This window comes from Rhamphochromis sp. 'chilingali', assembly GCF_963969265.1.
Source record: "Rhamphochromis sp. 'chilingali' genome assembly, chromosome: 19".
Classification (NCBI taxonomy): domain Eukaryota; kingdom Metazoa; phylum Chordata; class Actinopteri; order Cichliformes; family Cichlidae; genus Rhamphochromis; species Rhamphochromis sp. 'chilingali'.
In genome coordinates, this window is record NC_137946.1 from 20,456,040 (window position 1) to 20,479,054 (window position 23,015).

General features: G+C 40.0%; 2 protein-coding genes across 2 annotated transcripts; both read right to left on the reverse strand.

Moving 5' to 3' along the window:
* Nucleotides 1-186: 186 nt before the first annotated feature.
* On the reverse strand, nt 187-6,658 carry il12bb (interleukin 12B, b). The gene is made up of 9 exons (XM_080866301.1): nt 6,539-6,658; nt 2,733-2,826; nt 2,543-2,644; nt 2,179-2,355; nt 1,390-1,495; nt 1,121-1,290; nt 827-987; nt 603-721; nt 187-475 (listed from the first exon to the last, which is right to left on the reverse strand). Exons 2-9 carry the CDS (start codon nt 2,824-2,826, stop codon nt 448-450), a joined length of 957 nt encoding a protein of 318 aa, XP_080722427.1. The 5' UTR covers nt 6,539-6,658; the 3' UTR covers nt 187-447.
* Nucleotides 6,659-6,746: 88 nt separating this feature from the next.
* ubtd2 (ubiquitin domain containing 2) lies at nt 6,747-18,859 on the reverse strand. Its single transcript, XM_080866300.1, has 3 exons — nt 18,503-18,859; nt 13,811-14,047; nt 6,747-8,108 (listed from the first exon to the last, which is right to left on the reverse strand). Exons 1-3 carry the CDS (start codon nt 18,777-18,779, stop codon nt 7,609-7,611), a joined length of 1,014 nt encoding a protein of 337 aa, XP_080722426.1. The 5' UTR covers nt 18,780-18,859; the 3' UTR covers nt 6,747-7,608.
* Between the last annotated feature and the right edge of the window lie 4,156 nt (nt 18,860-23,015).

Consider the following 23,015-nt stretch of genomic DNA (forward strand, 5'->3'; position numbering starts at 1 on the left):
CATCTTTTGTATGTTCTGCACTCAAAATAAACTCGTCATTACTATAGATAACCCATGGGATTCAAATACATTTTGAGATGCCCTGTTATAAAATGAAAGAAAATACAATAAACTGACATGTTCATTAATTTATTATAAAATGTTGAGAAACATTCTGAACAGATATAAATAAGTTAAAAAGGGCATGAAGGAAATACTAATTCATTTCAATCACAGTACAAATCATTATTGTAACATTGTTCTGTAGTTCCACAGACATAACGAATGGGGATGAAGAGGGATGAATAAATACTGTACAGGTATACATTCACTCCTGAAGCACAGCTTCATATGTTGTGCATCACTTGAAAAAATGTATTAGACCATTTTTTTTTCCTTCTGAATTACAATATTTTTAAAAACTGTTTTCCTCTTTCTGGTGCGGCAGCAGAGTCCAGCGGCTAACGCTTAGCATGCCACGTTATGTTTGTTCACTCTGTTGGTAAAAAGAACAAAACAGTACAGATTGGATCAGTCAGTATACAATGATTTGTAAATAGTGTGAATCCTTGCACAGGAACAGAATTAGCAAAAAATAAATAAATAAAAATCAATACACTTACGTGCACTGACTCCAGTGGCTCCACGGCCCTCTGGTGAACTTGTCCTGAGCTCGCACACAGAAAACATACTTCTTGGTCTTAACGCCAACCTCATATTTGGTTGTATCAGTGGTGATATTCTGCACAAAGAAGAGGCGACTTAATAAAGACAAAGAAACCTCGACTAAACTGGACATCAGCAAAGAGATATGAATCTGGTGTATAGATGTACGTGTATTAATTACAATTATTTGATTGTCACTGTTGCAGGGATGTCCACTGTGCACCAGCTTGACCTCAAACTGTAGGCCAAAGAAGCTGCAGGGTTTCTCCCAAGTATCAGGGTAGTCCCAGCTGAACACCTTCCCATCACTGATGTGCAGGTTAGGGAGTTTTGACGGTCTCACTTTATTGAGTTGGGAGGGAGAGAAATGAGGTGGGCAAAGGTTAAAAAAGAAAGAGAATGGAGAGAGGAAATCACGGCACGATGACTAAGAAAGTTACTTTTCATACGCTAAAATACACAAAAACAAACTTACCGATTTCTCTCAGGTAGAAAGACTTTGTGTAGGTCTCCAAACGAGCATGGCTGCGTATGTAAACGGTGAAGGAAATGCGATGTTGCTCCTCTTTGTATGGGCAGTGGGCATCCTGGCAGCGAACCCCTGATGCATCAGCATCCAGCTCACAGGGGATATCTTCGGTAAAACTGGAATATAAATATAAGTTGATGTTAAAATACTATCTAGAGCACCTCCTCCACACCAGCACCCAACCAAAGTATGCTATGCATTGTCTTTGTCCTTACCGTTCAGCCTTAACCAAAACCACACTGGCATCAGATCTGAGCGCTGTTCTTTTCCAGGAGCAGTGAAAGAATCCTGTATAGTTTGGTGCCGAGCAGTGGATGTGACCTGGAGCAACAGAATTACTGTCAGTCCCCTCCCTCTCTTTTGTTTAATGTTCTTATGAACAGTGTAGCTTACACTTGTAGTGTTTCATTGTTCTTCTAGATCCCATCGAGTAAACACAAATAAATCACTCAGGGCATTGATATAATTGCTGTAAACGAGAAAAAAAGCTTTGTAGCTGCCTCTTCAACTTTAAGGTTTTGTTCCATCACAGGAAAACATTGCCTCATAGCACAAAACTGCAGAAACTTAATGTTTGAGATTTACAAAGCTGAAACCTTATGGAGAAACATGAGCACTAACAATGTGATGTTGGGCCTAATATAAAGCCTGCTCACTGTGTTGTTCTTTTCCCTCATCTTCTCTATTAAAATTCCTTTGACACTACTAATGGTGATCCTTTGATCCAGTTTCTGTTTTCTGCTCTGGAACCCCACCCTTACACCCTTTCCCTATTTTTTTTCTTCTTATCCTAAATCCCTATCTGACCATCATCTTAGCTGTTCAGTCCCATCAATACCATTTCTTCTTCAGAGAAAGCCTGAGGCTAAATCCAGTCAAAGAAAATCTGCTCTTTGCCCTTTTCCCTTCATGCTTGCCTTCTTTGTTCTCCCTCCCCTACTCGTTTCACTTCTTTCTTTGCCTTTGCTCCTTTCCTTCCTTCTTTCTTTTTTTTTTCAACTTACCTCCTTCTCTGTTTTCCAATATGACTGTCCTGTTGTCTGGATTAAGCTGGATTAAGATCATAGTGTGGTTCAGGTATTCTCCACTTGGACTGAGGTGGCAAGTGTAGTTCCCTCCTTTCATCTCCTCCACCAGGACCTGGACTTGGTTCCCCTGCAGAGGAGGATTGAGCTCCTGACCTGAGACACGGACATGTTCATTGTTACAATGTGGTCATAAAAAGCCATAAAGAGACAAACGGGAAAGTTTGACGTCTGGATAAACAAAAGCTTGATGAGCTATAGAGCAAACAAGCAAAAGAAAGTTCTTGTGACTTTGACTTTTTCTTTACATAAGTAAAATGAATTGAATTAAAAGCTGCGTTACCATTTTTCTTCCAAAACACAGGCTCATTCTGAAAAGCTTCTCCGCAGGTCAAAGGAACGTGAACCATGCTACCCGTAAAAGAGGGCACCCTCAGGACCACAACTAGGTAAAGCAAAAAAATTGATTTTACTGTTGGTGAAATAAAAACAAAAATGAAAACATGGAGGAATATTCAAAGACAAGGAGATACCATTATCCATGAGTGTCTCGACATCTGCTTGCTGGGTGTCAGAGCGGGCGCCACTCAGTATAGCCCACACAACCATGAGCAAAAATGTATGCATCTGTAACAAAAGAAAGGAAGTGATGGGACTCTTTTACATAAACAAATAAAAATATTTCTTTTTAAACCTTGAAAAAAGTGAAATACTCAAGTACAAAATTAACCCTTTAAATCAAAGCAGTGATAACTAAAATAAAATAACAACAAAAGAATTGTGAACTTGGAAAACTAATTAAAATCAAATAAAATTACAGAGAAAATATCCTTAGTTTAACTATCTGTTAGTTTAGTAAAAATTAAAAAAATAAATCTAATAAATTTTTTTTAGAAGATATCAAATGAAATAGTATATAAAAAAAAAATCAGATAGTTCCTCCTAAAACCTTTTTGACCCTTCAAAGGATGAGAACTCAAATTTGGGAACCAGTACAACAGCATTTTCAAAGTGTTTTCAATTATATAAGAAGTTTTAAACATACTTCAAGATACCTAAATTTTTGATTTTTACATAACCCAAAGTGAGCAGATTATTCCTCCTCCTGAATATCTGTGACAATCAGATGGAATATAATAGATCTTACCCTGCAAAACTTGATTCAAAATTTCACACTGGAACCAGATGCAGTAAGCAGTGTTTGTCTGTGTAAAGGCAGCAGCTGCAGCTGCATTTATACGTCAGGCTGAGAAATCCCCACTCAAAAGAGGAACTCTTTAATACCTGACCAATGATGACGATGACAATGGACCACACTGCACATGAAAGGAAATTTAATGAATGATCAAAATAAATGGATTACCACTAGCTTTCCACCCGGCTCTCCTCTTTTGTTAAGCTTGATTAATTTAGCTGTGTTGAAGACGACAATTCATTCGGTACAAAATCCATGCTGTAATCTGATGATTGTGTGATCACACTAACCACTTTGGGGGGGAAGTAAGGCCAACTAATGATACAGAAACTTCTGTAAAACAGAACTGCAACCCCTAAAATGTTTAAATATGGTTATACGCCACTGAAAGTGGAGCAGGTAATCTAGAAAGCCGTCATGGGACTTCTAAAGAAGAACAAGAAAAAGGACGCTTCCACAGAATGCGTCAAGAGAACACAATCATCAGGAACGAAATAAAGGAGAAAACCCAGATTATAAACAAAACAAAAAAACAAAACAGGATTATCTGAATGAGTTTTGTAAACGCAATGACCAAATGGAAAAATCACTGTTGCATTTTCTTTTTTTTTTTTACGTATACATCTGGGAAGTTACCTGCAGAGCGTTTTCTTTCCAAAATAACCACTAACATTTAAGCATGCCTGTGTGGTTGCACCTGTAATGACAACTCGTAGACCCTTTCCTATAAATACACATAGGTATAGGGGTTTCTTTTGATTAACCTTTGTTTATTTAAAAAAAAAAAAGGCAACAGATGACTCAAGGGGAGTGTGTTTTATGCTGTTTTGAAAGGAAATGCAATTTCCTTGCTTGGACCCTCACTTCAATTAAGTAAAAGGTTTTTCCCCACCACTATCCTATTTCGTATTCTATGGGGACTGAAAATGTCATATCATACTAACCTTACACCACATCCACTTCCCTGTGTGTGTGTGTGTGTGTGTGTGTGTGCACGGTGCGACTTTTCTCAATATTAAACAAGTGGCTTATCAACTCTTTAACTTCCTTTGTATTTTATAGGAATTGTGGAGAGGCAGCTGGCATTCCTTCCTCATACCAGCTGAATGATAGCAGGTATGTCTTTGTCAAGGTGGGAATGCCGCTTAGCAGCACTTCTTTCAAAAACAAATCCAATTAATCAATGCTTGCGTAATTGGGTTTTTCAAGAAAACTTCCAGTTTCTGCCAGGACTAAATGAATGGGCTTAAACAATGATGTTGAAATTATAGAGAAAAGAGACTACAGGAAAAACTTAGTGTGTATTATGCTGTTAAGTGTGCTGTATTATTCCTGTTAAAGAGACTAGACAGATAAAACAGATTAGATTATCATGGATATATCAGTGTCAGATCCTGAAATTATAATTTGATCTTTTGGGGAATCCTACATTTTAGTTTTTTAAAGATTGATAAGACACATTACTGAATTGTAATCACATAACAAAGGACAGAAACAGTCCCTCTTAAATTTAGGTGTTATCAGTCCCGCAGAGCATAAAACCATCAAGCCAAGCAGTCTGCCTTTACATTCGTGAAAAAATGAGTTGTTCTAATGAGCTAACTGGATTCAAGTGTGGCGCTGTGACAGGCTGCCACCTTTGTAACAAGTCATTTTGTGAAATTGCTTCCCTCAATCAGCTGGTATTATTGCAAAGTGGAAACATTTAGGAAGCACAGCAACTTAGCCGCAAAGTGGTTGACCACGTGAAATTACAGAGCATGTGGGGGATGTTGCTGAGGCACATGTGTGTGTAAGAGTCAGTAGTGCTCTGCTGTTATATTTGTAGATATGATTTAGAATTTGCAAAATTCCAAAAACACCCGCGGCATTAACATCAGCACAAAAACAATGCTCTGGGAGCTTATATTACATTATTATGGAGACCTCTTGTCTCTGCTAGCCAGCTAACTAGGCCTCTTAGTTCTTGTCTCTGCTAGCCAGCTAACTAGGCCTCTTAGTTAGCTAGTTTAGTGTTTTTTGTTAATTTATGTTGTAAATTTATGTTGCATGTAGCACCTTGGTTCCTGGAGGAACGTTGTTTCGCCTCACTGTGTACTGTTAAATTGTATATGGTTGAAGTGACAATACCCATATGGAAAAGAAATAGTAAAAACTTATATGACTTAACTCATGAAAGTGGCCACTTTCACATTACTTTCATATATTGTTTTAGTAAGTATCCAAAACATACAAGTTTCATTATATAATTCTTCAAGGGATCTTATATCTGTTTTTACTCTTGTATGCTTTTCATACAAGTTTCACACAAGACAGATACAAACCTTATAAGTTTTATATATATCTTTTCCATATGGGTAAAGCCAACTTGACTTGACTTGTGACTGAAGCCAGGAGGCGATTATTTTAGCCTGACATTTATAATGGAAATGGCTACAGCACCTGTCCAAAGGCCCAAACAAATTAGACAAGCCAAATGTTGTTGTTTTGACATTTTAAAACCATTCTGAGGGTTTTGTTCAAATTAAAACTGATGCAAAATATTACACTTATAGGAGGTGATGATGTGTAAATTCAGTACTCAGGCTTAAAATGGTATTGAGGATGTCACACAGCTCATTTTACCAAGTAAAAAGAAAGAAAGTTAATTTTTGCCCTTAGCCTTAACCTTTCCTTTCAATATTAGCCACAAAATACAAGATAATTTTTTCCTATTTGTAACTTTAAAATGACGCTATGTGCATGGGAATACACAAGGGGTGATAGTGGCTCAAGAGTTGGCAGTTCGTCTTGTAATTGGAAGGTTGCTGGCTCGAGCCCCGGCTCTGACAGTCTCGGTCGTTGTGTCCTTGCGAAAGACACTTCACCCGTTGCCTACTGGTGGTGGTCAGAGGGCCCGGTGGTGCCAGTGTTTGGCAGCCTCGCCTCTGTCAGTGCGCCCCAGGGCGGCTGTGACTACAATGTAGCTTGCCATCACCAGTGTGTGAATGTGTGTGACTGAATGTAGTGTAAAGCGCTTTGGGGTCCTTACAAATACAGGCCATTTACACAATACTATGCAATCTACAAACAATTACATTGTGAGACCATTTGACGTGTAATATTTGTAATGTATTAAGCAAAGAAAATGAGTGAGGAAGTCACCTTAATTAAAACGCAAGAAGTGGAAAAACTAAGCAAGTCATAAACCTTATTAAAAGGCAATCCCAGAGTTGTAGCAAGTGTAAGTATTGTGGCATATCAGTCCAGTATGTCCCAAGTCTTCATCGAAATATGAAATTCTGAAAGAGAGATCGAAGAAAACAAACAATGACTAGTTTTCATTAAAAACATTCTTTAATCAAAATATGCAACTGTGTTTCTGATGTCCATCCTTTTCACCACATGAATGAGTGGTGGTTGTGTCCTGATCATATATGAACATCCGCACACGCACACACACTTATTCACACGCACTCTCACGCACAGGCTGACTACTTATAACATGATTAATCTGATTGTTCAGTGAAGCAGAGTGAAATAAAGAATATGATCCAGCAGCAGCAGCTTGGTAAAGCATCCAGTCATGTCCTCTGAGTGCCTCAAGAGGGAGAACACATCTGCTTGCTAACCAACTACACCAAACTTCCTTTATGGCTGTTTGTATACCGACTTTATCCCCTGACGCAAGCATTCTTGACTGATTTACTATCATGTATTTAAATGAAGAATTTCTGAATAACTCTCAGTACTGTTAAGTGTCTTTTTGAAATGTCTAAATTGAAAACATATGCTGTGAAAGTACACGCGTAACCCTGTCGCCTTATACGAAGAATTCTCTGTGCTGAACCAGCTTTGCCAAAGAGCAGAACTTGAATGGAAACTGAAACACAGAAACATTCAAATATCAGTGTTGCTAAGAAAACCCATTTTAGCCATCTGACAAAGTTCTCTTTTTGCTGTTTGGTTTCCATAGGAACAGTTAAAAAGACTTCAAAAAAGGTCAAAATTTCAATGTGTAAAAACCAAAAGGATTAGTCTTTTCTCAATCCAAGAGTCCTTATGCTCCAGCAGATGCCTAATATCAGCCCAAACAAAGTTCTCAGCAAAAAATGTCTGAGAAGAGAAAAGAGAAGAGAAGAGAAATCAGCTTCTTTTGTGTCCCTTGTTATCCTCCAACTTTTATACTATCACATCACTGGTATGCCCCGTTCCAGGCTGCCAGTTTGGGAGCATCAATCCTCCTCCGGCGTGGGCTCTTGTGGCAGTGCGGCTACTTCTTCTGCTGCCACTGGCCCTGATGTTTCTGGTGTAGTTTCAGGCTCTGGTGGTGGTCGCTGGCTGAGGATGACCTGCACTACATAGTCTCTTGAGATGTTGAGTTGGTCCAAGCGCAGTCTGTCTGTCAGGGGCCGCCCTGAGAAAAACCAGCGTTGCGTTGCGGCAGGCACGCCCTCCTGACTTTGTAGACGCCGCTTCATTATGCCTACTGTGTCCGTGGAACGGACTGCCAGCCGGAGGTCGCGACCCGTGGAGAGGCGAAGCCGAAGCTGGCATTCCCCTCCTGTACCAGGCTCACCGGCGCTGCCCAAGGACGGGTCGGTGGTTCCGGAGTCAGGATCTGAACCGTCGGGCTCATCGGAGCGTTCCTCGATCATGTTGACGGGGGGAGAGAGGCAGTAGACTGGCAGCTGGTATCGATTCCCCAATTCATCGTAGCATTCGGTTAGAGCTCCTGGAAGAATGGAGAATATAACCAATTAATTCAATATACCGGTATTTAAAAAAAAAAAAAAAAAAAATCTAAATATTAATTTGGTTAATAAATCAAATGAAAGCTACAGATTATGGTTTGCAGGAATTGCCACTGTCAATAAATCACATTACAATATAAACAGAAGTGTAAGAGCTCGGTAAATGATTAACTCGGAGCTTCCAATGCAGAGCCATAAAACACTAAAGTGAACAGGAGGGTCATTTCTAATTTTTCCTTTTCGTAACTCTTCATGGACTACTTGTCTAAACAAAAAAGTTCTAATATATAGATATATATACCTTGCTGTGCATGAGATGGAATACTTTCTGTTTAAAGAAATCTATTAGTCATTTGTAATAAAGTGAAAGTTAAAACATTTTTTCCCATTCAACAAAGCCAAAACCTGAACTATGCTTCATAATACCCTGGATTGATATGAAATGGAGAAATGAGAGTCATACAAATAGAAAATAAAGATTGTAGGGGGACAGACTGTGGAAGCAGGAGAAAAGGGAAAGTCTCATCTTGGACTAAAACATAACGAAACATTATGTAATTTCTGTGATTCAGACTCTGACAATAAAAGAGTTGGTGGACAGAAAGTGGGAATTATAGCATACTGAAGAGGTTGTGTCCACGAGTAAAAATGTAAGCCATTCTGTTCACGAGGGGGATTCCTGACAGATACATACCCTGCAAAATAATTCAAAGTGACTACTTTTCATACCAAAAAACTAAAAGGTCATATTTATTGTGGATTAACAAAAACAGAAGATTAAGTTGATGATGACATCCAAAAAGATGAAAAACTCTCCCCACAAAAGTGAGAAGACCGCCTGACCACAGTTTCTTCTAAATGACATTTTTAAAAAAAAGGTCACCTTGCTGCTGTTGCGCTGTTTTATGACTTAAACCGAAGCACGATCCACCCGAGAGTAGCAGTGAGTTTTCCTGTAACCAAAACCGAGATGAGTTAGCAGAAGCCCAGAAAAGTTCTCGCTACTCTCTAGATGATGACAACTTTGGCCTCGGTGAGGACATGAAAGTAACTCTTGCCTTCAAGAAAAGTGCAGAGTTCATGTAATTGTGAAGGAATAAGGTGGCAAAAAGGCTGGTTTCTGGCACGTGTAGCCCACTGCGTAGCAGCAATCACCAAAAACCACCACAAAACGAAAGTGCAGCAATTATTTCAACCACAACCACACTATTATATATTGTGCAGGAGTCTACATAAATAATTGGTGAGCATGTTTAAATATTTTATAGCTCTCTGCTTTTATCAGGTACATAAAATAAATATAAATTTGAGCAAATAAATCTACAGTTGAGCTGTCCTACCTCCGATATTTCAGCACACCAACTAAACAGTTGTTTATTTAGGCTCCTTCTATGTGGGACAACAGAGAGCGCACAATATGAAGAAGTAGTGATAGCCAGCATCACAAAAGGCTAAGATAAATATTAGTTTTAACATGGCTCAATGAAAATGTATAAACAGGATCTGGAAAGGATCTTCCTTTGATTTTTTTCCCTTCAACAGCTATTTATTTTTCAGCTGCAGAACACCAATGTATTCCAGATGGTACTGATGCTTTTGGTTGTGGCATTTCATCAAAACAAAAACAAATTCCACCCACAAGGTGGAATTAGCCTTGTACCAAATTTTAAAGAATGAATCTTATGACAAAAGCAAAGAAACATGTTGTTGAAGTGCTTGCTGTGCTGCATATCCCCCCCAACACGTTTTGAATTTTAAAGGATGAAAATATAAGTGATGTGAATCCGTAAATCCTTCCATCCTTACAAGGATATTCAAAACTGCGTGGGAATTTGCCCAACCAGCCTACATGCATTTTATGGACTTGGAAAAATCAAATGACCGCATCCCTCGGGATGTCGTTTGAGGGGTGCTTTGGGAGTATGCGGTATTAGCCCATTATTATGGGCTATTTGGCCTGCCAAGTGTGGTAAGAGCTTGGTTTGTGTTACCCACGGTAAATCAGACTGGATCCTGAGCTGGAATCTACCAAGGTTGCCCTTTGTTAAAGAGTCTATTCATAACTTTGATGGACAAAATTTCTAGGCACAGCCAAGGGGTGAAGGGTTTTGAGATTAGTGGTATCAGGATCTGCTGTTGGAGATTATGTGGCAATGTTGGCTTAATTGAATGATGACCTCCAACTTTCACTCTTGTAAGAAGTGTGTGAAGTGGACAGGATGAGAATCTACATGGCTGGACTCAGCTGGAAGACCTGGGTATCACAGAGTGAGTGGAAAGTAGACTGGGAGACTAACAGATGGATTCAGGTGGTACTGGTAGTGATGCAGATAGAATAGAATGCCTTTATTGTCACTAGAGCTGCACAATGAGATACAGAATGCTGTACTGGCCTGCCGTAGTGACAATACCTTCACCTATGGTCACAAGCTGTGCCCAAAAGAATAAGATTGTGTGAGGAATTAGGTTCCTCCGAATTGTGGCTTGTCTCCCTATGGATGAGGAGCTTGGCCATTCAGGAGGAGATAAGAGTAAAGCCGCTACTCCTCCACAACAGGAGCTGGATGAGGTTGTTTGGGAATCTGACAAGGTTGTCTCATGGACGCCTCCCTAGGTGAGGTGTTTTTACTCCTGGTGGAGACCCAGGAAAGATGTTGGAGAGATGTAGTTTCTGGGATGGCTTTGTAACAACTCAGTGTCTCCATAAGTGCTTAAAGAGTTGGCCTCATGCCCCTGATACCTCAAGACAGATGAGCAGCACAAAATGGATGGATGAATGGCTAATGACAGCAAATGGCTCCAGAAAAGATGCTCTATAATTTCCTTATGTTTTCTAAAGACAAAGACTTGAATCTCATTTCAGTGTTCACAGAGCAACTTTCAATGACCACAAAATTTGTTTTCAACCTTTTTTTTTTCTTAAAAAAAGCAAACAAAAAACAACAACAACCAAAACAAAAAACTTAAACTCTTTTAAAAAAAAAAAAAAAAAAAAAAAAAAAAAAAAAAAAACAGTGAAAGGGGAACCCATCAGATGATGCATCTCTAATACAATAAAAGTCTCCATTATGAATTAAGTGGGGATTTGGAGAAACTAATCCATTTCCTGAATGGCACCAACAAAGTCTCAGCTAGTAATGGTAATGCAATTTTAAAGGATTTTTGAGGATCGCTGTTTGGTCCCATAGTGAGCAAACATTTTCTTTTTACCATGCTGGTGCAGACTAAATGTAAACAGCTACTGAAAAGACAGGAATAAAGCGAATCCTACAGATTACAGCGATTGTTTTATTCTGGTGTCACAAAAATACCCTGGCTTTTCTTTAGCAACATCAACACGTGTGTGTAAAACTAATGATGGCTTCGTCAGCCTCAGCTGTACTCTGGATTTCTTAATATTTAACTTGCTAAGAGTGATAACTAGGATGTTGGACATAATAAAATTGCTTTAAATTTGTGAATGTGTTGTTTCTTTCTCATGCGTTTCCTTTGCTGCAGACCTAGAATGGTGGCCTGATGTTCAAGATAAGCCTTTTCACATCAAACAAAACGCAACTTCAATTTGTTTCTTAAAACCTATTAAACAGACTTCACAGCCAACCACACATAGCCAAAAGATTTAAGCAAACTTGCCTTTATTCTGCTGCACAGAACACAGTCATTTCCCTTGTGGGACCAGTTAAGAATCCATCCATCTTTCCCTCTATCCCAATTGTACAACATGTGATGTATTAAATGTGATGAAAACATTTAGGAATGTCAGTTCTGATTCCTGTATGCTGCTCAGTTTAAGTGTAAAGCAGTACTGGAAGACCAAAAGTGTCCTGGTGAACAAGGGCAGAATGGTGAAAGAAATTTGAAATCAATGCTTTGCATGACTGACTGAGAAAATGTAAATGTGTGAGTGGTGAAAATATTTAAGTGTTGTGTCTACTCTCTGCACTGCACTGCTGGTAGAGTGAAACAATGATGTCAGGTCTAGAGAATCCACAGCTGCAGCCCAGCAGGACCTGATCTGACCTAGCCAAACTACTGAGAGGAATCAAGTAGACATTGTAAGGCACTGACATGAGGTTCTTAATGGTACTTAAAATATACATATACAGGTTTTGCAGTCAGGTGACCACTAACCATCATCAACTTAATAAGGCCCCAGTTACCTAAGGCCGAGAGGTAGGTCAGTGACCACTTAGCAACCACTGGTCGCTAGGGGAAAAATTCGAAAAATGTCCCAGACCAGCTGGCAAAAACCTCATTGCGACTGCTTCGGTCCCTTCCTGTGGTCTCCAAACAGTAGTGAAACTGTGAGAAGAAACCAGAAATGGGACAGCATCCGTCTTCAAAGTAAAAGCTCTGCCTCTTCGCTGCAGCAAACCATCGTTTCCAGTCAGTGTTTCACTACTGCTTGACTGTGTTTGCAGCCAAATTGGTGTTTTCCACAGAAAATACAGGTAACTGTTCCAATCTGCTGGTGACCAAAGCAATCACCAGAATGTTTTTGGTGCAACACCCTCTTTGGAACCAATTTCACCAAGCAACTGGCAGAATGGGCTATAATGCATCATGGATTGGCCTCACCAGAGACCCAGAACTCTGAACATTATTAACATTGTGGGATCACGTTGACATACAACAGACCAAGGGGGAGCAAACATCTAAAGAAGGGCTTTTAATGTCCTCCAAGAAACTATTCCTGAAAACTACTTAAAGAAATTACAAGAAAGCTTGCTTATTAAAGTTCAGGCTATGCTTAAAAATAATATTCCCTTCCAAGCTTGGTAGAATTATACAAACTCTGTTTTTGCCTTGTGCCCTGTATTTCTCTGTATGTTTGCATGTTTCAACAACTCTGCATCTATTTCCCATTTTTCAAGTAAAATATAAAGAAATGAGGGATTCTGCACAGAACTGTATTATTTTTGTGAAGTTTGAAGAATTGGGAACAATAAAGAACGATACATCCACGCGTAGAGAGCCTACTGCAGCAGCTTATTATAACAGCTTGGATTTGGGCTTCCTGAATTTGAGCCACATATATTTTATAGATTTGTTCTAAGAGAATGCTCTTGTGTTTTGAACTCTTTGGCATACTTAGGTGACTTATTACTTCCTCCTTTCAGCAGAGCAAGAACATGCCCCTTATTTATTATTTATGGGTTACTTCTGCAGCACTTCCTCGCAGCTAAAGCCTAAACTCTAAAATGTGGTCACTGAAAATCACTAAGAGGTTCTTTTATAGCAGGCTGAATTATATTGATGCTTTATAATCGCTCTATTTACTTCCATGTTCACTAAAATGTCAATTGTAGTCTGTGACTTTAACAAGGACAGCAAAGAAGGCACTTACATAAACAAAATGCTTCAGTAATATGTGGCAAAGTTTGCTTCCTGTTTATGAAACTTATCAGAGGGCAATCTAAAGACACTTCCTGGGGAAGCAGCCTCCCTTTGCTTCTCTGTTCTATGTAAATTTAACCTCTTTACATTGAAGAGCTACTATTTAGTAGCTGCGTGTGGTACTGAATGCTGACAGGTGGCATGAAGTAAAAGCTCTGTATCGTGAGTATTCGAAGGGGAGATTTTGACTTTGACATTTCAGTGTCCCATTACAGCTATTTTTCAGAAAATAAAGCAAAATCTATGACTTGTCAACTAGACCCATCACTGTGGAAATGTGTGTTACCATGTGGCAGTGTGATGCTGGCTCCGTCAAGGATCGCCTGAGCCAGCAGGTGGTCATTGCTCTCAAAGGCGCTGGCCGCAGCCCGCAGCGCATCCCAGATCTCCTTCCGGCCTTCGAAAGCTGGCGCCGTATCCCAGAACTCATCTCTTTTGCTGCGCAGCTGGCCTTCAGTCATCGGGTAGTCACTTTTCCATTTAGGCCGCTCTCTCTTCAGGGGCTGGTTACGCCCTAGAGCCACTGGGAGCGGCAAAGAGAGGGAGAGGAAAGGGGGGATTTAGAGAGAAAATGCAACTAATAAAAACAGGAAGACTGACGCAGACTGAAAATTGAAGAACCAAACAGAAATATTGAAAAAGACTCTCATAAAAGTGAGGGAGGGAAAGAGGAATCAAAGGTGTGAACCAAAATGGGAATAAACGGAGGAAGCAACAAAGAGAAGAAGGAGTAAAGGGGAAATACCAAGAAAAGGAAAGAAGACAAACAAAAGCAATTTGGATGTAGGGAAGAGAAAGTAGACAGATGTGGGATGCAAGATGAGAAAAGATGGGAAATCCACAGAAGATAAAAATGAGAAGTAGAGATTATGAGTAAGGAGGAAGCAGGCATAACAAAAGTTAGGATTCACTGGAAACAAAACAAGACTTTCAGCTTTGCTCATAAACACAAGCATGATTCAATTGTCAATTAAAAATGGGCCTACACTATAATATAAGGTCTAAATGAAGCATTTAGACAAAGTGAAGCTAAAAATGTATTGGTACTAAACCCAATTAAATGGTTACGGTTCTAGCATCTAACAGCCCTCCGGCTGCAGCGTGAAGGCAGGTGAGTAACACCATCTGGATCACCGCCGAAGGGGCCGACACACAGGACAGCGTGTATGTTTGAATACACAACACAGACAGGGAGGTGCGAGCAAGCTGATGGATCAAGGTGTTGAGTTACACCTGCTGGTATACACGAACCCTGATGATCATGTGGCAAAGTCGAATAACACCAACCTTCAACTGACTTTAGTAAGACAAGCCTCTAGCCGTGCTACTTTTAATACTTGCTTGAACTTGCTGAAAAGACTTCCCGTTTGAAATAAGCTCATTAGACAGGTTACAGTACACAGCGTTTAGTAGGTTGAGGGGGACCTAGTTGGACAGGTTTAGCCTTTGATATTTCAGGGAGGAGGAAAACAATGCAGCAGCTGTACAGTAAACAGATAGCAACACAGATAAACATACATTAAAGTTCCTCTCCTGGTGCTGACCTTCAACTCTTCTCAAATACTGTAAACCACTTCCCAGTGCCAATGAAATTCATACATAGGTGCTCAATGTGAAAATTATTCTGAAGAATAGTGAACTGCACAAGGTTTAGTACATGTTGATGTATCATAGTTGAAATATATTTTATGGATTGAGTTCAACAGCGTTAGAAACTGTGCTTCAAATTAACTTTTTGACTCACCAGGCAAGAAAACTGGAATACACTAAAAACAAAACAAACAATATCCACCAGCAAAGTGACAAAGATTTATGCTGAATAAAGAAGAGCCCAGAGCAAAACTGAAGCCAAATTCTTGTGAATCGTTAAACGATTAATTAACTTACTAATCAAACATAAAAGTAAAAATCCTGGATGCTTAACCATTTAACCAACTTAACCCTCTTAAACTGTAGGCTCTTTATCTAAATTATCCACTTCTTCACACAGCCCATAAAGTCCTAATCATCTGCTCATTGACTAGTGTTAATGATTGCTTACATGGTAAAGGACAGAAGAAAAATGTCAGGGAGGGAGTCAATAGCTCAGACAGCAGCTGTGCGACGCTTGCTTTATAGTACTACGTTTGTGCCTGTTTACCTACACAGAGCAAAGGGGTACACAACCAAAGCAAAAGTACTCCCCTTCAGTCTTCCAATGACCCAACAGCACGTAGACTGGTGTCTAAGATGCTATGTATAGATTAGTTGAAAAGTGAACACTTATTGTTATTTTTAACATTTAATTTTGCTTCAGGCCTTTGTTGATCTGTATTGAGAACAGCACAAAAAAGGGCTGTTTGTGACACTGGCCCCTGACGACAGTACACAGCTACAACATGTAAGTGACGGTCTGAAAAGGTGTCTGTAGGCTCTGCGTAACGCGTGATTTTGACTTCTGTGGGAATTCTACGTATTAACTGGAAACTCCTCGTAACCCTGCGTTTCAACCTTCCACGCCATTCAAGTTGCTGTGGGCTGCGTTGGGTTATGTAGAAGGTTATGGTGTATGGTTAAAAGGACTTTCCAGTTATGTCGTAAGTTACCACATAGATTTCCCACAGAAGTCTAAATCACGCATTGGTTTGAGCCATGAGCGTGTGCTTATCAAACTCAGAACCAGAACACATGTAAGTGAGTAGGGAAAAAAGCAACCCACAATTATTTTGGTAGCACAGTGGTACAGCAGTTAACGCTGAAGTGCTCTGGGTTAACTTGTGACTCTTAATTGCACATAGGCATCAATGTGAGCAGGAATGGCTGGCTGTCAACTGTGATAGTCCTGGAATAGACTGGGAACTTGACCACTGGGTACGATTGATCCACCTCTCCCGTGACCCTGAGCTCGATACTCGTTTACATTTATTTGGCAAACTGAAACTAACTACATTAGAAGGTTGTTCATTTTGGACCCTGATTAGAAAAGTTATGGTAAAGGGGTAGCATGAGCCTTTAGTGTGACAATGTCAAATGCTTATACTTGATTGCAAATATGGACAGATGGAGATCCGACGGCCTGACAGTCATTCCTTCTTTTGTTAAAAGTGGCTTAAGACTCGCTTAAGTACTATATATTACAATAGTCAGGATTCTTCTTTGGCTCTAGCTCCAGTTTCTTAGAGGGGCGCCAGACCCAACACAGGTACAAAGCAGTTCCAAGGCGGAAATGCTCAACTACGAAGTTGAATTGCTTTTTTTGTTCCTGATTTATCTTTAGAGGAAAATATAACTGTGCCAGTTTTCATTGGACAGGCTCTTTAAACAATTTTATGTGATTATACAAAACATTAGCAAAAGTACCAAACAATCAGTAACATCAGGAACATAAAAGCATTTTAGTGCGTCATTTAGCTGTAATCATTTTCTAGCAGTGCATGCCTGAATTCCTGCGGATATGCTCTCATGTTATGAACTTGTCTGCATGACTCTGTCCATAAGTCTTCATTAGCCTGCTTTCCACATCGTCTGTCAGCCAATAATTCACGTATATCTTTAAACAGTAACCTACTTGGGTGTCATTCAGGAAGGATTTATGTAGGCCGGTATGTACAACAATTTAACATAGAAATTTCTGCAATGTAAACCTGCCTACGAGATCTGATTTAGTGACACATAAATGTGCCTATGTTGAACTGAACTGCGTTGTTCCTGCTTGCTTGTCTGCATCCGTTTAACGCTGCATCGTCTCTTGATCCTCCACATTTTACAGATACCGCTGCTGTTCATACCCAATATCTAGTCAGGGAGGAAGCCTGAAAACTGGCAAAGACAGAAGCAGAGGCAACGAGGGAATGAATAAAGGAAACCAAGTTTTATCTCAGCATCTCTAAGTCTCCACCCCCCACCCACATGACCAACTGTATTTACCGCTCTGTAATTAAAATAACTCACTGGCTATGAGCAGAACTCATTTTCAGATCAGACAAACCAGGAAACAACACTAAGGAAGTTGTGTACAACACCTCAAACTACAAGAAGGGGCTCTCCCCCCTCTTTTTTTTTTAAGATTCACACCATTTAAACGCAACAATTCCCCTTAAACCCCACCCAGAGCTTTTATAGTTGACAAAGCACCCTTCTTTCACTGTGCACCCTATCCATATCACCAACGTAAACTATCTAATAAAGGGAATATGTACTACAGCATGCATTCATAGACAGTGTCGCACTCAATTTCTCACTGCTCGAGCTGTCATCCCTACTATGCTTTGGGACTGCATGCAACTCCATTTATTGCTCAGTAAATAAAACTAACCTTTACCTTGCAGTTTTGTGCGATATATCACTTTTTGCTCACACTTTAAGTTTCGCTTTTAGTCATAAAGCTACAGTTTTGACACCTCCTCCACTCTTCCGACCACTTTTCAGGACACAGCATGACCCGACACCTCGCTCACAACGAAAACAATCAATAATAATAATAATGATAAATATAAGACAAGATCAGCAGCTGCCATATGTGCACCCCTACTCGAGCTGTCAGTAACTTCAAGTTGTGCAGAGAATCTGGGCATAATTCAAATCTGAAATCACACTGAATCACGCCTGAGCGCTCCCCTTGCATGCCATTGCTGCCTGTGACCCATATTTGTTATGCAGAAAGCTAGCAAGCTAACTAGCTACGTTTTAGCCGGCTAGCTTAGTCAACACCAAAGAACAAAGGGAGGCAGACTGGCACAGTCAATGTTTCCCACTTTGTAAAGTAGAGAGCAGACGAGGCGTCGTTTGCCGTTTTAAGGCCAGGTGCATGGAGGGAGACACCCGGCAGGACTGCTGTCTGTCTTCGGCTCTGTCTGGCTCGGATATTAAAAGGAAGGGAAGAAGACCTCCAGTCAGGACAACATGCAGGGAGCCTGGAGGAAGCCCTTCGTAAAAAAAAAGGAAAAAAGAAATGCAAGCTTGTGGCCAATAAAAGACGTCGACAAGCCCCGCAAGTTACCTCCAGTGCCGTCCGAGTTCTCGTTTAAGCTGCCCGAAGAGTCGTGGTGGCTCCCGACACAGCCACCCATGGATGTTTCAGCAGAGCAGCCCGGGCTAGGTAGCTCACCCCCCGGCCCACAGCTACAGCTACATCCACTACCCCTGTCTCGTTTTTCTCTCTCTCTTCCCCCCTCCCCTCCCTTTCTCCCTTCCTCCCTCCTGTCCTCTCCTTCCTCCTCGTTTCCTCCCGTCTTTCCCTTTCTCCTTGCGTCCTCCTTCCCTCCTTCTCTCAGCATAGACTGAGCTCAGCAGGCATGATCTTCTTCGTGTTTTTCGGCGGCGCAAGAAGGTCTGAGAGAGGTTCACGTCGTAGCAAGGTGACCGAGGTAGGAATGAAGGAGAGAAAGAGAGGGGCCGAAGGAGGAAGAGATATAGACAAAGGACAGAGAACAAAGGAGAAGTGCACCGTGCAAAACAAAAGAAAACAAAAGATAATCTTTAGGGTATGAAATGTTTGCTTTGGACTTTGGACTCTAGTGATGTTAATGCATTTTGACACATCTCATATCATGTTTTATGAGAAGCTGTTTGCTGCACATCAGCAGTCACATCAAAATGTTCACCCTCTATTATTATTATTTATTATGTTCTCATTCATTCAGCTGTGCTGCCTATTATATTCTAATTTCCACTCTATTTAATTTTATTATTCAATATATTTTTTTTTAGTTTTAATGCACAAAATATTGTTGATTTTGTGTTGCACGTTTTTTTTTTTTTTTTTACTCTACTCTGCTCTTCTTCCTGCATGGGAGGCTTTCATTAGTGAAACTAGTTTGGTGTTTTAGACACACATTTTAGATTTCTTAAGTTGTACACAAACTGGATTTTACCCTACAGAGCATAATGAAAGCAGTTGCAGTTGCAGTCAGAAGTTTGTATACACTCATCATGGTTATGATTTCTTTGATCAATTCTTTTTCCAAATAGGAAAGTGGTACAGAAGTACTACAGGAGTAAAGGTGAGGCTTTCAAACCTAACAACACTCTACCAGGCGTCAAGCCTGGTGGTGGTAGCATTATGCTATGTGGCTGTTTTGCTGTCAGTGGTACTGGTACATTGCATAAAGTGGATGGAATAATGAAAAAGGATGACCACTTCCAAATTCGTCCACTTCGCCTCACATCAGCAGCTAGAAGGGTGAAACTTGGTTGTTCCAACGGGACAGTGAGCCCAAACACACCAAAGCTAGGTTCTGGAGTGGATAAAACAGGCTAACATTAAGGTTTTAGAATGGCCTTCCTAAAGCCCCGACCACCAACCTATTGAAAATTATTGGAGAGTTCTTAAACGGTTGGTCCTTGTCCGGAAACCAACCAGTTTAAATGAAGTTGCTCAAATATCCAACTAGAATTATGCCAGAAGCTTGTTGATGCCTAGCAAAAGCATCTGGTTGACGTGCAACTTGCACCACCAACCAAACATTAGTGGGAGTCTATGTATATATTTGAGTCTGTGTTTATACTTTTGACCTTGTGTGGATTCGAGAAAATTCAAAATGAATTCAAACTTGTTTCTTTAAATTCATTAAATATGTAGGCTGTACAGTCATTCTACTGTGGAAAAAGAATTACCATGGCATTCATGCCCGATGAGTGGATGTAAACATCTGACCACAGCTGTATTGTGTTACAGTTCTATTCTGTTCTCCTCAGTCGTTAGACCGTCTGTAGTTCTGTTGCAATAACGAAACAAAAACCACACTTAAACTTTATTGCAGATAGAAAAATATTGTCATAGGGTATTCTGAATGTAGTTCTGCTTTTTCTATTCTTATATACTTCCCTCTTTTCAGCTTATGCCACTGTCAAAATATATCAAAATATATTACATCAATTGTTTCAGGTTTTAACACCCAAAATGTTGTTGAGTGACTGTTGCATAGATTCTGTTCTATTGTACTCTGGACACTATCTTTGGGACTGTGCTAAAGAGATCTATGTGTAATTTGATGCACTAGAACACACACCCGCATGCACATGCACATGCACATACCCACACAGTCACTCACGTGTTTCTTAACACAAACACAGAACAGCAACAGGATAGCGAGGTTAGTTTTACAACAAAGCTGTCTGGAATTTCAGTTATTTCCCATTGCTAGGAACTGAAAGAAGATGCTCGTGTAGGATCGAGCTTAGTTGGAAGCCCTTCGCTAACAATCTGCGTGACCTAAATGATGTAATATGATGTAACAAGTTCCTGGATTTGACTTTCCTCTGAATACTTAAGATCAAGGTCATAACAGGACATTCAGCAGAATCTTCTGTACTGCCTTCTATATGTAGACCGTTTCATGATGTAAATGACTGATCTTTGAATTTTATGCTCCCATGCTTCATTCAGGGAGTGCTAAAGATGGCTGAGAGAATCGGTTTTGTTGGACATGTTGCCTTTTTTAAGCCACTCGCAAACGTTACAGAAACTCGTACATGTCACAGAACCTGAAACCCACACTGTTACGACCATGCCCAATGATGGTTAAACGGAAACTCATAAAAGCGTGCAGTTGTGTGGTTCCAATTAAAATCCCAGACTTGGCTGTTGGTCTTCTGAAGCATTGTTAGAAGTCCCAGTAAGCTGTGAACTGTTTCACACAGTCACTTCACACTCAAGGCAGAAATAAGCCGTTGACTAAACACACAAGTGTGACCACCTTACTTTGAGAACGGCAGTGACCTCTAGTGACATGGTTTACTCTAACGTCATGATTACATTAGTCATAATGGTAAATTGGTTTGATTTATTTTACAAACTAAATGAGTAGTTTGAGTATTTTGTAAGAAGAGAGACTTAAATAGTTTATTGGCAGTTAAAAAGCAGGCAGGGAGACACAGTGATATTGCAATAATCACAGTGCCGATATAGCAGAGATCTGATGCTTCAGATTACATATACCAGATGAAAATAGCATATCCTGCTTATGTGCAAGTGTCAAACCGCAGTGAATCTTATCTGTAACAAGGAGAAAGTAAAACGTGTGACCTTTAACACTACAGAGACTTGCATGATTTTAGTCGAACTACTATCTGTTCTTGTACATTTCTCTATCTGCCTCTTGATTCTTTGCGTTCTCATTTTATCTTTGTGCACAGTAGATGGTGCTGGTGGAACTAAAGACTGGGGTACTCTGCTTACACCAAAATAGAGTGTCTGTGTGTGTGAGACACACAGGTCAGAAACCTGGTGTAATAGAGACGCGTTTGCACCTTTGAATAGAGAATAATATGAATCTGCTGGTATGGTCTATATGCAACTCTTAGAACCATAGATTTTTCAGACTATATTGTCTAATCTTATAACAGCAGCAACATTTGTGTCAGTATATTTGTTAGGACTCACGTATTCTTTAGCAAAAAACACTGTTTGAGTTCATTAATAAAACCTTGTAATGTTGGCTGAAAAATTACAAAAACTGCAAATGGCAGTTAAAGTTGTTCATTCTGACCTCTGAGAACGTAATTGTTCTGCTGACTCTGTTAAATAAGGCTTAATTTTTCAAGCTGGAAAAAAACAGGAGTAAAGTATAGATTTTTTTTAGGCTGACCAGCAGGCTTTGCTTTTCTTTATCTGACAGGTCTCTCTAATCTTTATCTCTGTGGCTTCTTTTACTGTCTTCTGTTCATTTCCTTCAACACCCCCTTTTCCTTCTACTTCTTTAATGTAGCTGACTGAAAGCCGGCACAGGGATTAATGGCTTGTCACTGACTGATTGATTGATTTATTCTTGCGCTCACTCAGTGCCTGACTGGCTATTTGAAGATGTTCAGCTTTTCCCATCTGTGTTGAAGATGGGGCTGCTAGCGGACCCATTGATTTACTGTTATCTGTGGAGCGCTACCCCCTTTTGGATAAAAAGCCACAGTGTACTTGAAAACGGCCAGAGAGAGGCAGGGCTGCTTGAAGCTTTTAAACTCATTCACAGCCAGCTGTGTGTTTGAAGGAGACTAACAGACAGCACACAGTTGATTGTCCTTTCATTGATTTACAATTAACTGCTTTGTCTGACCAGACTGCAAATCTACACCACACCACAGTGTCACACACTTTGAAACGAGCCAGAAACAGGATGGGACAAAAGAGGGAACAAAAAGGTGAAATGGTGAGGGCTGACAATCAGAATGAGCACGAGAGAGGCAGATAGCCTGGCTGTGAGAGATTCAGGTCAAGTTGGCCCTCGGGATAAAAATGGCCTTTAGCAGATATAATACTCTAGATGTACAGAGGATTCAAGCTGCTATAATAAAAGAAAATCCAAGAAGAAACACCAAAAATATTCTTAAAATAAAATGAAGCATTTGTTTTAAATGTCATGTGTATTTATTTATATTTATGCTAATTCTCAGATTTAGATCATTTGCTTATTTTTTATTTAAGTGCCACATTTCTCTGGGCGTCTCCTGACTGTAGGCCAACACTTCTATTGTGAGTTATTCTGCAGGGAACCTTTGTAGAGCCCAGAACATAACCT